The sequence below is a fragment of the Onychostoma macrolepis genome, chromosome 14 (assembly GCF_012432095.1).
Source record: "Onychostoma macrolepis isolate SWU-2019 chromosome 14, ASM1243209v1, whole genome shotgun sequence".
In the NCBI taxonomy this organism is placed as follows: domain Eukaryota; kingdom Metazoa; phylum Chordata; class Actinopteri; order Cypriniformes; family Cyprinidae; genus Onychostoma; species Onychostoma macrolepis.
The window spans coordinates 23,941,529-23,958,191 of NC_081168.1; the positions used below are offsets into that span (position 1 = coordinate 23,941,529).

At 37.5% G+C, this 16,663-nt stretch overlaps 3 protein-coding genes across 5 annotated transcripts in view; all 3 read right to left on the reverse strand.

Moving 5' to 3' along the window:
• Positions 1–16,663, reverse strand: part of LOC131553663 (protocadherin alpha-C2-like) — a 120,902-nt gene that overhangs the window by 69,647 nt on the left and 34,592 nt on the right. The gene's annotated exons all lie outside the window — the stretch shown is intronic.
• Positions 471–3,343, reverse strand: LOC131553667 (protocadherin alpha-3-like). Its single transcript, XM_058798504.1, has 2 exons — positions 816–3,343; positions 471–599 (listed from the first exon to the last, which is right to left on the reverse strand). The coding sequence occupies exons 1-2, from the start codon at positions 3,195–3,197 to the stop codon at positions 564–566; spliced, it is 2,418 nt and encodes an 805-aa protein (XP_058654487.1). The 5' UTR covers positions 3,198–3,343; the 3' UTR covers positions 471–563.
• On the reverse strand, positions 2,995–10,460 carry LOC131553672 (protocadherin alpha-3-like). 3 transcript variants are annotated; one of them, XM_058798509.1, is made up of 3 exons: positions 7,535–7,587; positions 4,183–6,458; positions 2,995–3,091 (listed from the first exon to the last, which is right to left on the reverse strand). In XM_058798509.1, the coding sequence occupies exons 2-3, from the start codon at positions 6,379–6,381 to the stop codon at positions 3,083–3,085; spliced, it is 2,208 nt and encodes a 735-aa protein (XP_058654492.1). In that variant the 5' UTR covers positions 6,382–6,458; positions 7,535–7,587; the 3' UTR covers positions 2,995–3,082. The 3 variants fall into 3 exon arrangements, with proteins under 3 accessions (XP_058654492.1, XP_058654490.1, XP_058654491.1); XM_058798507.1 differs by lacking the exon at positions 7,535–7,587 and having other exon boundaries at positions 4,183–6,784; XM_058798508.1 differs by lacking the exon at positions 2,995–3,091 and having other exon boundaries at positions 6,362–6,458; positions 7,535–10,460.

Genomic DNA, 16,663 nt, shown 5'->3' on the forward strand with positions numbered 1-16,663 from the left:
CTGTATTCATCTTCCATCTCAAGAGATATTTTTAAGACTTAACTAGATTTCATTATGAGAAACATGCAGTTCTAATATCCAACTCTCTTAGATTACTGCAAGGATGACTTTGTATAACTAAATTATTAAAGTAATAAATATATAAGTACTATCATAAATTAATTTAAAATAATGCGCATTACAATTATTCATTCGTACAGTACAGCTATCATTTCACATTTAGCACAATAAATAAATAAATTTAGCATTAGTAAACAGGAGAAACATAAGTAGTTGCAGCGTTGTTCATCAAAAAGACCACGACCTGTTTAGAAGCACGGACAACTCCACAAAAGCGCTAAAAGTTGGTTATGTGTAGCAATGACAATATATTAAGCAATTGCAATCAGTCTGTTTACTTCAGAGAAAAAAAAAAAAAAGGACCACTTAGCCACTTTCAACATTTTAAGTCTCAAAAACTTGTAATTGTCTGTCAATTTATTTATTTATTTATTTATTACAGGGACAATGCATATTAATAAACATTTCTGTCAATATGCCAGAGTTAGCCAGAAGGCTATTTTTCACCTGCAGTCCCTAGACAGATGGTAAAAGTCACCCTAAAAAAAATAAAATAAAAGTGCATATGTACATAACAATAACAATTACAATACAATTAGAAAAAAAGTACTATTAAGCTAAAATGTACAATAGAAACACAACAGATCAACAGATCAACAATAAAAAAAGAGGTCAATGAGAGGAAACACCAGAAGTCTCACTAATTTTACAAAACGAAAATAAATAATCGCAATTAATATCATTCAATGTCTTACCTTTTCTTTATTAGGGAGTGTTTGTGTTCTGGTAAAAGTGTCTCCTCCATTAATACTGATCAGTTCTGCATCTGCAGGCGGAAATGGCGCAGGGAAAACCACTACGTCACTCTTCAGTGTGTCGGAGCTAAAACACACATCATACTGCTGAGTAGATTTGGAGTAAGACCAGCTCCCGTCAGGGTGAGTGGTGATCATCGGGGCGCTGTACCTGCCCAAACTGCTGTCTGTCCTGTGGCATTTTACAGCTATCAAACTGATGAGACTCAGGAAAAAGATGACGGACACGCACACAATGGCGATCAGCAAATACAGATTTAAATCCGAGAAACTCTCCTCCTTTATCGGCGCGTGTCTGAATGGAGTCTTGACATCACCTGCGCTTTCAACAACCACAACATCAATAGACACAGTCGCTGACAGTGAGGGCTCTCCGTTATCACAAACCAAAATGACCAGCGGGTGAGTTTTCAGGTCATTGTCACTCATTCTCCTCTTAGTCCTGATCTCCCCGCTGCTGGTTCCGATTCGGAACAGATTGTTTCCTTTGGGTTCAGAGATGTGGTAAGACAGCAGCGCATTGTACCCAGAATCTGCATCTACAGCCCTGATCTTGGCCACAAAGTAGCCCGCATCAGCAGAATAGGGAATGTTCTCTGTGTTAACGGAACCGAGCTCGGAATAGGGCGCGAGAATCCCGGGACTGTTGTCATTCTCATCCAGGATAAAAACATTGACAGTCACGTTACTGCTGAGCGGAGGAACACCAGAGTCTGTGGCCTGAACTTTGAACTCAAACGTTTTTGTCTCCTCATAGTTAAACGACTGTAAACTGTGTATATCTCCACTATCAGAGTTTATGTTGATCATGGATGTTACTGGACCGCTTTTCGAGCTTTCTAGTAAAGAATATGTTATCCGAGCATTATCACCTACATCAGGATCAAAAGCAGATACTGTATGAATAACGGCTCCAATCTGACTGTTCTCTTTCACATAAACATTAATGACGGGCTCTGGAAAGCGCGGCGCGTTGTCATTCACATCAGAAACGTGTACAGTAATGACACTGGTGCTAGAGAGAGGCGGAGTCCCTTCATCAGTAGCTGAGATAGTCACGTTATACTCAGACGCGCGCTCTCTGTCTAGAGGTCCATCCACCACTAGAGAATAATAATTTTTGTAATTCGTCTCAAGTTTAAAAGGCACTTTGTTAGATACAACACAATTAACCATACCGTTTTTGCCGCCGTCCCTGTCAATCACTGACACGAGAGCGACAGCAGTGCCGATACTGGCGTCCTCTTTCACTGTACTGAGGAGAGACGTCACAGTTATCTCTGGCTCGTTGTCGTTAATATCCAGCACCTCCACCAGGACTTTGCAGTGCGTGGACATCGGAGGCTGCCCTTTATCACTGGCCTGTGCGCGGATCTCAAATGCATTGTTCTCCTCGAAATCTATATTGCCTTTAACTGTGATAACACCAGTATTCGGGTCAATTTGATAAATGTCTAAAATGTGATCTTGATCTGTCTCTCTAAGTGAGTAAACGATCTCACTATTTGTTCCCTCATCTTTGTCTGTTGCGTTTATAATTATTACAGTGGTACCAATTGGCACGTTTTCAACAAGACTAGTTTTATACAAAGGGCGACTAAATTCAGGAGCGTTATCATTATTATCTAAAACTCTAATAATTATCTGAGATGTGCCTGATCTTGGTGGATTTCCTCCGTCTGCAGCGGTAAGCGTGAGTTGGATCACAGGCTGTTTCTCTCGGTCTAACGCTTTTTGCAGAACTAGCTCGGCAGAGACACTCTGATCTCCTCCTTTGTGCACAGCTAAAGAAAAATACTCAATTTGGCTTAATTTATATGTGCTCACAGTATTTTTTCCTACATCCGCATCAGACGCATAAGAAAGAGGAAATCTTACGCCTGGTGAAGTGTTCTCGGCGACGTCTAAATACTGAGTTTTAGCACTAAAAGATGGGGCATTGTCGTTTACATCCAGAATATTAATTTCTATTTGATAAAGCTTCAGTGGATTGTTGATAACCGCTTCTACACTGAGAGTACATTTAGGTGCTTTGGCACAAAGCTCCTCTCTGTCTATTCTTTCGCTTACATACAGAAATCCAGTTTTTAGATTTACCTCGAAATATTTTTTCTTGGATCCCGTGACAATCTGAAACATGCGCGACTCCAGTTCCTGAACGTTAAGGTTTAGATCCTTAGCGATATTTCCCACTGATGTTCCCGGATTCACCTCCTCTGAAACAGAATAAGAGAGCTGCCCTGATACCGCGTCCCAACAACACTCTAAAACAGCGAGAACAATACAGGCCACAATAGATTTCCTTCTGTACGGCGAGAACATTATTACATCCAATGAATCCCGTGCAAAGATCCACGAAATAACAGACGGTATTCCGAGTTCATTAATGCGAATAAAGAAGTATTAGACAATATTCCATTTTAGCGACGAGAAAACACGAGGCCTTCGTACACTGTCTTATATGTCCAGTCTCTCTGAAACAAAGCCCTGTGAAATCTCCTCCCCAATAAAACCGGGAGGGGCTTCCAGACCCGGTACACAGTTCGAGATTCAACGGACTATAGTGACACCAAGCGGATTTATGAATTAATATCCACAAAAAAAAAAAAAACACATTAAAATATCATAAACAGATAATCATATACGATTGCAGTTATTTGTCATTTTTTAACTAATACTAAAATAAAATATTTAAAAAAAAATGTTGTGGGTGTGTGTCCAATATATGTGGGAATATGAGGGAATTTTCGTCATCAAAACAGACTATTTTTCATTTGCATATTCTGTTTTCATCTTTCATATCAAAATATATGTTTTAAAAGCCTCAACTAGACTTCACTACGAATAACATGAAGTTTTATAATATCCAATTCACTAATATTAGTACAAGGACGACTGTATATAACTAATTTAACTAATTAATACAGTAGTATTATCATAAATTAATTTATTTTTTAAATGCGCATTACAACAGTTCAGTTGTACAGCATCGCTATCATTTCACATTTAAGCAAGTTTTCCAAAAAAAAAAAAAAAGTACATCAAAAAGACCACGACAAGTTCAGGACCACGGACAGCTCCACAAAAGTGCGAAATAATAATAATATTTTAAGTAAATCTGTTTACTTCAACAAAACACTATTAACCATTAAGACACTTTTAAAATGTAAAGCCTCAGAAATTAGTCATACAATCGTCTTTCAGTGAAAACTAGTCAATGAGCAGAAACGCTATGTCCCACTAATTAAAAAATGAATGAATAAATAATAAATAAAATCGCAATAGCAAAAAACATTTAATCCCTTACCTTTTCTTTATTGGGAAGTGTTTGTGTTCTGGTAAAAGTGTCTCCTCCATTAATACTGATCAGTTCTGCATCTGCAGGCGGAAATGGCGCAGGGAAAACCACTACGTCACTCTTCAGTGTGTCTGAGTTAAAACACACGTCATACTGCTGAGTAGATTTGGAGTAAGACCAGCTCCCGTCAGGGTGAGTGGTGATCATCGGGGCGCTGTACCTGCCCAAACTGCTGTCTGTCCTGTGGCATTTTACAGCTATCAAACTGATGAGACTCAGGAAAAAGATGACGGACACGCACACAATGGCGATCAGCAAATACAGATTTAAATCCGAGAAACTCTCCTCCTTTATCGGCGCGTGTCTGAATGGAGTCTTGACATCACCTGCGCTTTCAACAACCACAACATCAATAGACACAGTCGCTGACAGTGAGGGCTCTCCGTTATCACAAACCAAAATGACCAGCGGGTGAGTTTTCAGGTCATTGTCACTCATTCTCCTCTTAGTCCTGATCTCCCCGCTGCTGGTTCCGATTCGGAACAGATTGTTTCCTCTGGGTTCAGAGATGTGGTAAGACAGCAGCGCATTGTAACCAGAATCTGCATCTACAGCCCTGATCTTGGCCACAAAGTAGCCCGCATCAGCAGAATAGGGAATGTTCTCTGTGTTAACGGAACCGAGCTCGGAATAGGGCGCGAGAATCCCGGGACTGTTGTCATTCTCATCCAGGATAAAAACATTGACAGTCACGTTACTGCTGAGCGGAGGAACACCAGAGTCTGTGGCCTGAACTTTGAACTCAAACGTTTTTGTCTCCTCATAGTTAAACGACTGTAAACTGTGTATATCTCCACTATCAGAGTTTATGTTGATCATGGATGTTACTGGACCGCTTTTTGAGCTTTCTAGTAAAGAATATGTTATCCGGGCATTATCACCTACATCAGGATCAAAAGCAGATACTGTATGAATAACGGCTCCAATCTGACTGTTCTCTTTCACATAAACATTAATGACGGGCTCTGGAAAGCGCGGCGCGTTATCATTCACATCAGAAACGTGTACAGTAATGACACTGGTGCTAGAGAGAGGCGGAGTCCCTTCATCAGTAGCTGAGATAGTCACGTTATACTCAGACGCGCGCTCTCTGTCTAGAGGTCCATCCACCACTAGAGAATAATAATTTTTGTAATTCGTCTCAAGTTTAAAAGGCACTTTGTTAGATACAACACAATTAACCATACCGTTTTTGCCGCCGTCCCTGTCAATCACTGACACGAGAGCGACAGCAGTGCCGATACTGGCGTCCTCTTTCACTGTACTGAGGAGAGACGTCACAGTTATCTCTGGCTCGTTGTCGTTAATATCCAGCACCTCCACCAGGACTTTGCAGTGCGTGGACATCGGAGGCTGCCCTTTATCACTGGCTTGTGCGCGGATCTCAAATGCATTGTTCTCCTCGAAATCTATATTGCCTTTAACTGTGATAACACCAGTATTCGGATCAATATCAAAAATCTGCAGGATTTTATTCTGATCTCTTTTAATTATAGAATAAACAATATCGCTATTAGTACCTTCATCCAGATCTGTAGCATTTAACACCACAATTGTCGTTCCAATAGCTACATTTTCAAAAATGGTTGTTTTATATAAGGGCTTACTAAAAACAGGAGTATTATCATTAATATCTAAAACTTTAATAATTATTGAAGATGTTCCTGTTTTAGAGGGTGTTCCTCCGTCTACAGCGGTCAGTGTGAGTTGGATCACAGGCTGTTTCTCTCGATCTAACGATTTCTGCAGCACTAACTCAGCAGACACACTCTGATCTCCTCCTTTGTGCACAGCTAATGAAAAATATTCGTTTGAACTGAGCTTGTAAGTGTTTATTGAATTTTTCCCAACATCTGCGTCTGTAGCGTGATGGAGAGAGAATCTAACACCAGGCAGGGTGCTTTCTGCAATTTCTAGCGTTTGTGATTTCTCGCTAAAAGACGGAGAATTGTCGTTTACATCCAGAATATTAATTTCTATTTGATAAAGCTTCAGTGGATTGTTGATAACCGCTTCTACACTGAGAGTACATTTAGGTGCTTTGGCACAAAGCTCATCTCTGTCTAGTCTTTCACTCACATAAACAAATCCAGTTTTTAGGTTTACCTCAAAATATTTTTTCTTGGATCCCGTGACAATCTGAAACATGCGCGACTCCAGTTCCTGAACGTTAAGATTTAGATCCTTAGCGATATTTCCCACTGATGTTCCCGGATTCACCTCCTCTGAAACAGAATAAGAGAGCTGCCCTGATACCGCGTCCCAACAACACTCTAAAACAGCGAGAACAATACAGGCCACAATAGATTTCCTTCTGTACGGCGAGAACATTATTACATCCAATGAATCCCGTGCAAAGATCCACGAAATAACAGACGGTATTCCGAGTTCATTAATGCGAATAAAGAAGTATTAGACAATATTCCATTTTAGCGACGAGAAAACACGAGGCCTTCGTGCACTGTCTTATATGTCCAGTCTCTCTGAAACAAAGCCCTGTGAAATCTCCTCCCCAATAAAACCGGGAGGGGCTTCCAGACCCGGTACACAGTTCGAGATTCAACGGACTATAGTGACACCAAGCGGATTTATGAATTAATATCCATTAAAAAAAACACTAAAATATCATAAACAGATAATCATATACGATTGCAGTTATTTGTCATTTTTTAACTAATACTATAATAAAATATTTAAATGTTGTGTGTGTGTGTGTCCAATATATGTGGGAATATGAGGGCATTTTCGTCATCAAAACAGACTATTTTTCATTTGCATATTCTGTTTTCATATTTCATATCAAAAGATATTTTTAAAAACCTTAACTAGATTAACTAGAATAACATGAAGTGCAATAATATCCAATTCACTAATATTACTACAAGGATGACTGTATATAATCAATTTAACTAATTAATAAACTAGTATTATCATAAATTAATTAAAAAAAATGCGTATTACAACGATTCAGTTGCACAGCATCGCTATCATTTCACATTTAAGCAAGTTTTAAAACAACAGTTTAAAAACAAAAACATAAAAAAAACCACGACAAGTTCAGAACCACGAACAGCTCCACAAAAGTGCGAAATAATAATAATATATTAAGTAATTCCTATAAGCCTGCTTACTTTAACAAAAGACTATTAACCATTAAGACATTTTTAAAATTTAAAGCCTCAGAAATTATTGATACAATCGTCTTTCAGTGAAAACTAGTCAATGAGCAGAAACGCTATGTCCCACTAATTAAATAATAATAATAATAAAATCGCAATAACAAAAACATTTAATCCCTTACCTTTTCTTTATTAGGAAGTGTTTGTGTTCTGGTAAAAGTGTCTCCTCCATTAATACTGATCAGTTCTGCATCTGCAGGCGGAAATGGCGCAGGGAAAACCACTACGTCACTCTTCAGTGTGTCGGAGCTAAAACACACGTCATACTGCTGAGTAGATTTGGAGTAAGACCAGCTCCCGTCAGGGTGAGTGGTGATCATCGGGGCGCTGTACCTGCCCAAACTGCTGTCTGTCCTGTGGCATTTTACAGCTATCAAACTGATGAGACTCAGGAAAAAGATGACGGACACGCACACAATGGCGATCAGCAAATACAGATTTAAATCCGAGAAACTCTCCTCCTTTATCGGCGCGTGTCTGAATGGAGTCTTGACATCACCTGCGCTTTCAACAACCACAACATCAATAGACACAGTCGCTGACAGTGAGGGCTCTCCGTTATCACAAACCAAAATGACCAGCGGGTGAGTTTTCAGGTCATTGTCACTCATTCTCCTCTTAGTCCTGATCTCCCCGCTGCTGGTTCCGATTCGGAACAGATTGTTTCCTCTGGGTTCAGAGATGTGGTAAGACAGCAGCGCATTGTACCCAGAATCTGCATCTACAGCCCTGATCTTGGCCACAAAGTAGCCCGCATCAGCAGAATAGGGAATGTTCTCTGTGTTAACGGAACCGAGCTCGGAATAGGGCGCGAGAATCCCGGGACTGTTGTCATTCTCATCCAGGATAAAAACATTGACAGTCACGTTACTGCTGAGCGGAGGAACACCAGAGTCTGTGGCCTGAATTTTAAACTCAAACGTTTTTATTTCCTCATAATTGAACGACTGCATGCTCTCGATCTCTGCTGTCAATGCGTTTACTTTAAGGAGCGCTGAAACAGGTGTACCAGTGACAGAGCTTTGCAGTAAAGAGTATGTTATATGTGCATTCTCCATGATATCCGCGTCAGAGGCCGTCACTGTGGATATAATGGAGCCCACTTTGCTGTTTTCGCGCAGATATGCATAAACTACAGAATTTGGGAAGCGAGGCGCATTGTCATTCACATCAGAGACCTGCACGTGTATTACTTTAGCTCTGGACATTGGCGGTGACCCTTCGTCTTCAGCAATGACTGTAATATTATACTCGGTAACGTTTTCCCGATCCAGCACGCCATCTAAAACCAATGAATAGTAGTTCTGAAAAGATGACTGTAATTTAAATGGACTGGAGCTGGCAAGGCGAACGCGCACTTCTCCGTTTTTACCCGAGTCTGGATCCGATACTGTCATTAGGGCAATTACTGTCCCCTTTCCCGCATTTTCCTCTACTGGGCTAAGAAGTGATGTTACACTCACATCTGGAGGGTTATCATTAATGTCTAGCACCTCTATTAAAAGCTTAGTATGACCTGACATAGTCACCTGACCTTTATCGGTGGCTTGAACTCTGATTTCAAAAGCGGCGTTCTCCTCATAATCAATATCACCCTTAATTCTGACATCTCCACTTTGCGCGTCAATTTCAAACTTCTCCAAAATATTTTGGGGTGTTCGACTGATAAAGGAGTAAACTATCTCCGCATTCAATCCGTCATCTAGATCTCGAGCCTGTAGTCTGGTTACTGTGGTGCCAATTGGCGCGTGCTCGGTTATGGAGACCTTATATAATGGTTTACTAAAAACTGGAGCGTTGTCATTTGTATCTATCACATTAACTTCGACCATTACGGTTCCAGTCCTGGCAGGCGATCCTCCATCAACCGCAGTCACTGTGAACTCGAGTCGCGGAGTCTTCTCTCTGTCCAAAGCCTTCTGAAGCACTAACTCAGCGGAGATCGTCTTATCACTATGGATTTGTACATCTAAAGTGAGATAATCATTAGATGTAAGCTTATAGGTTTTTACTGAATTCACTCCAATGTCTGCGTCATGCGCGCTCTCCAGTGGAAAGCGCACACCGGGCGCGGTGCTTTCACTAACATTAATCACTACAGAGCTCATAGGAAACACTGGAGAGTTGTCATTAATATCGAGAATGTTTATTCTTACCCGGTAGAGCTGCAGTGGACCGTTCACTATGGCTTCCAGATTAACGGAGCACGAGATTACGCCTGCGCAAAGCTCCTCTCGATCGATCCTTTCGCTCACCTGCAAAGCGCCCGTCTCCATATTTACACTAAAATACTGCTTTTTAGAACCTGACACGATGCGAAATCCCCTGGATTGCAGATCTTTTACTGAAAGGTTAATGTCTTTAGCTATATTACCGACTGTGGTTCCCTGTTTCACCTCCTCCGATATACTGTATGAGATCTGTCCGGTTACAGCCTCCAAGAAATGACAAGTCAAAGCAAATGAGAAGCAGGTTAGTAAATGCCTCTGTGTAGACATAAACATGTTTGCTTATTTTTTTTCTCCACAATAACTCCGAAAATTGGCATCAAAAATGGATGAAAGAGTTTAATTTCAGTTGAGTAAAGGATCCGTTTCGGTCCACCAAAGACAAAAGAAAAAACAGCCAAAGATCCCTTTTCTATCCCCAGGACAAACCCATAACGACAATAAATCCAAAAGTATGGAAGTTTTGCATCCGTCAAAAATCCTCAAAGCCAGTCCAAATCCGCACACAATATTCCATTAATGTCTAGATGGTTTTTCACATCTGAACCCGACGTTCTATAGTGAAGATGTTTAAAACAAGAGATACACGAAGGAGAGGGTGAGAGAATCAGAGAGAGCAAAGAGAGAGAGAGGGGGCTGGTCATGGTTAGGAGGAGGAGGAGGAGAGACACGCCTTTAACACAGCTAGTGGAACAAGAGTGACACATAGTGGCCTCTACATTAACTGCAGTTTATGATTCACTGTTAAAGCTACTGAGGTGCAAAACACTTGAGCAATAATTACACTGATATATAAGTATTAATTTGAGGAATTTGTAATTTATTCGAGTACTGCTGAAACTAATTACTTTTTCACTTATTTTATATTACCAAGACAAAATAATTTTTTTTACTCTTTAAAATTTCATGTAGATAACAATTTGTGGTCTAACAACAAATTGCACCCTATTTTTCATAACTTTTACCTACAACAGTAAAATAAATTTCTGTGTAAAAATCTCACAATGGCCATGCATCCTTATAAAGACATTTTAATCACAACACACTCTAAGAAAATCATTTATAACATTGCTGAACATAGTCTATGATCAGTCTATTGACAATTTTTAAAATGTAAACTATTAAACAGCCACTGTTGAGTCTGAATTTTTATGTCAGGTTTCAGGATTTTCAGGTTATTATTTCAATTTCTAGAACCTTACATAAAACAAAATGTAATTAAATTAGACAAAGGTTTTGCAAGTAACTTGTGAAAAGCTGTCACTTGAGAAATTCTCCTCTGTTTCTTGATATCATTTGTATAGTCAAGAAATAAAGTTTACGGTTTACTTTTAAACTCTTACAAATAAAATCAAATGTGTAAATAAAAAATAAAAAATAAAAAAATCACTTTTCTTGCCTTTTGTAAACTTCTGGTATTCTGTAACATTCTCTGTTAAACATTATCTGAAGAACTAATGGCAGGATTACATGAAAAAAAAAAAAAAACACCTGGTAAATCAATTAACCCTTTTAAAGCTGGTGTGTGAATTTTCTGCAACCCAAATATCACCAAACAGAATTACATAAATGAAAATTGTTTTCAAACAACCTTTGCCTACCACCTCGTTATGCCCCCAGTTCTACTACCCCAACTCCAACAATAAATAAATACAACATGATAAATAATATTTGCTAAGATTTCAATACCAATACAAGAAGAGAAAAGCTTATTTTTAAAGAGAATGCATTGCGGAAGAATCAGGTCTGATGACACTGCCTAATCAAACAGCAGTAAAACAACACAGGTTATTTCTTCTAGTATAAGATGAAAAAAAATAAAAATAAACAATTTTTTTATTACTTTAGTTTAATTATTACTACAATGGTTGGCTCTTACTCTCTTACTGATGTAAGATGCTAAGAATAAATATGAAATGTTACAATAAATAAATACATAATATTAATATTCATAATAAATAATAATAAAGTGTAATAGATGCATATTAACTTAGTAATGAATAAGCTTACCTGTAGAGAAGAAACTCTGCCCTTACGAATAGGTGTCACCACACATTAAATTAGAATAGGAGAAAATATAAAAAAAAAAAGAAAATATGCTCTTCAGCTTTAAGTTACTAACTCATATAAATGGTTATTAATTGTCCTCTTCAATGTCATTTAAATTGAAGGATAGAGTCCGTCAAACTGGTTAGACTTTCTGTAGACCAAAAACAAGCAAGCAAGCAAACAAAAAAATGTATTTAAAAACATTTGAATAGTGCAGAGCAAAATGTTTGTTGCAGTTGCAGTTAAACATTATTTGGATGTCATAATATTAAAGAAAAAAGTATGATTGTCATTGTATTTAATTGCAAAATATAAAGCAAGTATATTTATACTGCACAAGATTTATTTTTAAAGAATTAAATGTACACAATGAGTGTGCATTAAGGTTAAACTAAGAATCAAACCACAGCTTGCGTTGGAGCTGCATGACTTTAAAAGAATGCAAGCTGAAAGAAGCCTATCCAAACCTCTCTCCCAAATGACTTTTTTTCACTTACAGTATGTAATCCTGCTTTAATTTACCATCACCATGCAAACTCATACATACACGTAGAATTTTACAATACTGGAATCGTCACTACAGTTCACACACAAATAATCTTTTCATTTCTTTGATTTTCTATACAAATGAGCCAATTTATAAACAAGTGTGCATGTGAGAGAAATAAATCATGTAAAAGTGGGGCATTCTTGCTAAATATTTCACCACGTTTCCTGAAGATGTGTGTGACCGAGACAGAGGGAGAGATAGAGAGAGATAAATAGAGATGGAATTTATGTTCAAATTCTGTGTAATCCAGGGATTAGGTTCTGCTAGCAGCCTCCTATGCCCTATTTCCATTCCCTCAAAATGATTTCAAATATTAATAATCATAATCTCCTGCACTGGTAACAAAAATATGGCATATCACACTAGGCCACAGAAATAGCAAGTCTTCTTAGACAATACAGTAATATAGCAAATAAACAATAGCACCAGCCATCAAATGTTGCAGAATCTTTTCTCAGAACTAACTTCACTTTTCTTTATTTTATCAAATAGTAAAAAGAAATAGTCTCCCTGATCAGAATAAGTTTGTTTGTTGTGAAAGATGCACATTTTTATTTATTTATTTATTTTTGCTCAGTTTAAATATAGTGGAAGACACTTATTATGAAAAAAAAGAAAAAAGTAGGTACAATTAAATAAGTTCATCCTTATCCTTCATCCTATACCTTTTTTAGTTAATATGTAAAATGACGTATAGTTATTATGGAACTGTGACTGAAGACCAGAATAAAAAAATCTTTATGAAGATTAAACCAGGAGAAATAAAAAATAAATAAATAAATAAAAAAGAGGAAAGCTTACAATAACGATTTCTAATAATCAAACATGGTTCAGGCAACACAGCATAAACTGTAGGTGTACTGAGTTAATAGGTTCAATAACCGCTGTTTAATTTGAACTAAAATGAGCCTAGGATCAATTCTCTGTGTTCAATAACAGAGCATTAAAACTGTGACGCTTGAATGTGCATGTGTAAAAACATTATTGAAATGAAGCATACTGAATGCATAATACAGAATTTGGTCATACTATGGCATATTCATTAACCAGAGGCTGAATATGACCTTTCTGTGTGCTCATGTATGACCAAAAAAATAAAAATAAAATAAAAAAATTGCCTGAGGATGCGTGGAAGCGTTGTGAACACCAGAGGGGGCGGTTGGATAGTGTGTGTGATATCATCAAGGGTGGGGCTGCGACTAGATGTGTGTGACTGTGTGTGTGTGTGTGTATGTGTGTGGAAGGGTCTTTAATATCTAAATGTGGTAAAATGTAAACTGATTAATTATAGAGAGACAGAAAGAGAGGATGGTGTGTAAACCAGCATATTTATCAGACAATCAGGATTTTGTAAGAGAAAAGGTTGGTATGGCTATATAGGCACATACATTATATGTACATATGTGCCTGGGAAAGAGAGAGAGGAGAAAGGGGGAGGGGTGATGTTGTCAGGCAGCAGCAGGACCCTGTTACCATGGAAACCGCATTACAGCAGGAGGGGGCTTTTTCCCTGAGACCCCATTCTGCTTTAAGTGAGACTGAGGCAGAGGGGCGATACTAGGGACAATTGATCAAATGAGCTATAAATCACAGTGTTTCATCACTATCTTATGAATATTAACATTAAAAGGGGTCATTAATATGACAGACGGGATGAGGAAATTATAATGTCTCTTTGCATTTCTCTCTCTCTCTCTCTCTCTCTCTCTCTCTCACACACACACAGACACACACACACACACACACGATACGTTCTGGAGATCAGGTCAGCTCAAGCAGTGATGTGTTGCTACAGCAGCAGAGAGACACAGTCCTGCTGACTTCTGTCACCTCCCCCACAAACACGCTTCTGCTGCGAGCCAAAAACACTGCTAACACACCCTACTGCACATTAAACATTCAACAGATTACAGTACTGCTACACCTGACATTTGCTATATAAATACATTACATCAAAATAACACCCTACCAAAAAAATAAAAAAGATTTAAGTATATTTTACAGGAAAATACAATTTCAGTCTTTCTACTTCAAAATGCCATGTTTAATTACGGTTTCTTTGTAATTATTTGTTAAATTTACTAGCAATTTCTGAGTGAAAAAAGCCCAGCATGGAATCACAATTAACCCAGTTTACATTCCTGGTGCTAATGTGAAATATTCATTGGTGCACATTATTCCTAAATTCCAAAATGTTTCTCTTTGTAATCTTTCATTAAAATGTAACAACTTGTTTTGCCTATGAGACGACATTAATTTTATCATCCTACACTTTTTTATTGTTGAATATTCTGTTTTACTCAGAAATGTGTCACGTTATGGAAGATGGGTATATGTGGTAGTTATACATACAAAAAAAAGTGTATATGTGACCCTGGACCACAAAACCAGTCTTAAGTTGCTGGGGTATATTTATAGCAATAGCCAAAAACACATTGTATGGGTCAAAATTATTGATTTTTCTTTTATGCCAAAAATCATTAGGACATTAAGTAAAGATCATGTTCCGTGAAGATATTTTGTAAATTTCCTACTGTAAACATATCAAAATGTATTTTTTTATTAGTAATATGCATTGCTAAGAACTTCATTTGGACAACTTTAAAGGCGATTTTCTCAATATTTTGAATTTTTTTTTTTGCACCCTCAGATTCCATATTGTATCTCGGCCAAATATTGTCATATCCTAACAAAACATACATCAACGGAAAGCTTATTTATTCATCTTTCATATGATGTATAAATCTCAATTTTGATAAATTTACCCTTATGACTGGTTTTGTGGTCCAGGCTCACATATATACTAGTCCTTGCAGAGCTGTTTCTACAGAAGAGAGCACACAGGCCACTTACTATGTACTTTGTTGAGGAACTGCTGCAAAATTATGCTTTTCTCCTGATTAAGAGTGTGACTTTAAGAGGATCTAATCTTTCCCTAAAAATCTAGTACTGACACACAAAATATGACTAGACTACAGGGTTTTAGAAAGAGATAAATGCAGCTGCCTTCTCAATGTCATAGACAAATCTGTGAGGAGAAGGACATACTTCAGTCGTTTGTAAGATTAATAAGCAGACAAGCTAGAGGAAATTGTGACTAATACTTAGATCTGTTACAAGCTATATTTTAAGTTTTATATCCATTTTCTGAAAAACCATCCCTCCACAGCCCACACACATTTTACAATCCATTTTATGCCTTTGCCCTCTCTGTCTTTCTGTTCTTCTTTCACATTTTAATTGCGATGAAAGTAATCAAATATTTCAGATTAAATTCTGGTTTTGATACATTTTTAATCAAAAGCAAATTAACTCCACCATGTGTTAATATTAACTGAGCAGATGCCATCAAACACACACACACACACACACACACACACACACACAAGCGTGAATGACATCTTGAGAAAGATGAAACTCTGAGAGAATTTTAATCCAACTAGAGTTTAATCATTTATTTCTAAATCTGTGCTCAGATTGCTTTACACAGTTGCTCTGACGAAATGGGACAGGGCAGGACGAGTCTGCCAGTCAAAGAGACAATAACCAGGCCAGACACATACAGTACTGTACATGCACACTACCTTCACTTCAAAAAGCTTCACTTTAACAAATACTGATACATGTAATAAAGGGACAGAAATGACATTTTATTCATTAACAATAATGATGACCATAAAAATGTGTTGCACACCACAGCCAAATTCAGCTCAAAGTCTGAAACTCTAATTGGAGTCAGAGGTGACGTCTGACATCTGCACCAGAATTCATTCATCTCTAATTCACTTTCCCCCCAAAATCCTAAAGACTTTACTTTCCTAAAGGATTTTGGGAGAAAAAGGTTAGACAGTCAAATAAGACAGATAAAAGTCAAAACCATTTTATCTGTCAGAATGCACTGCTCAACAACAGCATTAAATCATTCAAACTTTGAATTATTTAATGCTGATATACATGTAGACCAGGCATATGTGATCCTGGACCACAAAACCAGTCATAAGGGTCATTTATTTGAAATTTAGATTTATACATCATCTGAAAGCTGAATTAATAAGCTTTCCATTGATGCATGGTTTGTAAGGATAGGAAAATATTTGGCTGAGATGCAACTATTTGAAAGTCTGAGGGTGCAAAAAAAAATAAAATAAAAAATTAAAATATTGAGAAAATTGTGTTTAAACCAAATGAAGTTCTTAGCAATGCATTTTACTAATCAAAAATTAGGTTTTGATATATTTACGGTAGGAAATTTAAAAAGTATATTCAAGGAACATTAACATATTTACTTAACATCCTAATGATTTTTAGCATAAAATAAAAAATTATAATTTTGACCCATTCAATGTATGCTATTGCTACAAATATATCCATGCTACTTATGACTGGTTTTGTGGTCCAGGGTCACATATTATTAAAACACAACA

Coding starts and splice junctions, on each gene's coding strand:
- LOC131553672 (XM_058798507.1), bottom strand. CDS start 6,564: ATGTTCTCGCCGTACAGAAGGAAATCTATTGTGGCCTGTATTGTTCTC.
- LOC131553667 (XM_058798504.1), bottom strand. CDS start 3,197: ATGTTCTCGCCGTACAGAAGGAAATCTATTGTGGCCTGTATTGTTCTC. Junction 600..815: donor CACTCCCTAATAAAGAAAAG/GTAAGACATTGA, acceptor TATTTTTTTTAG/GGTGACTTTTACCATCTGTC.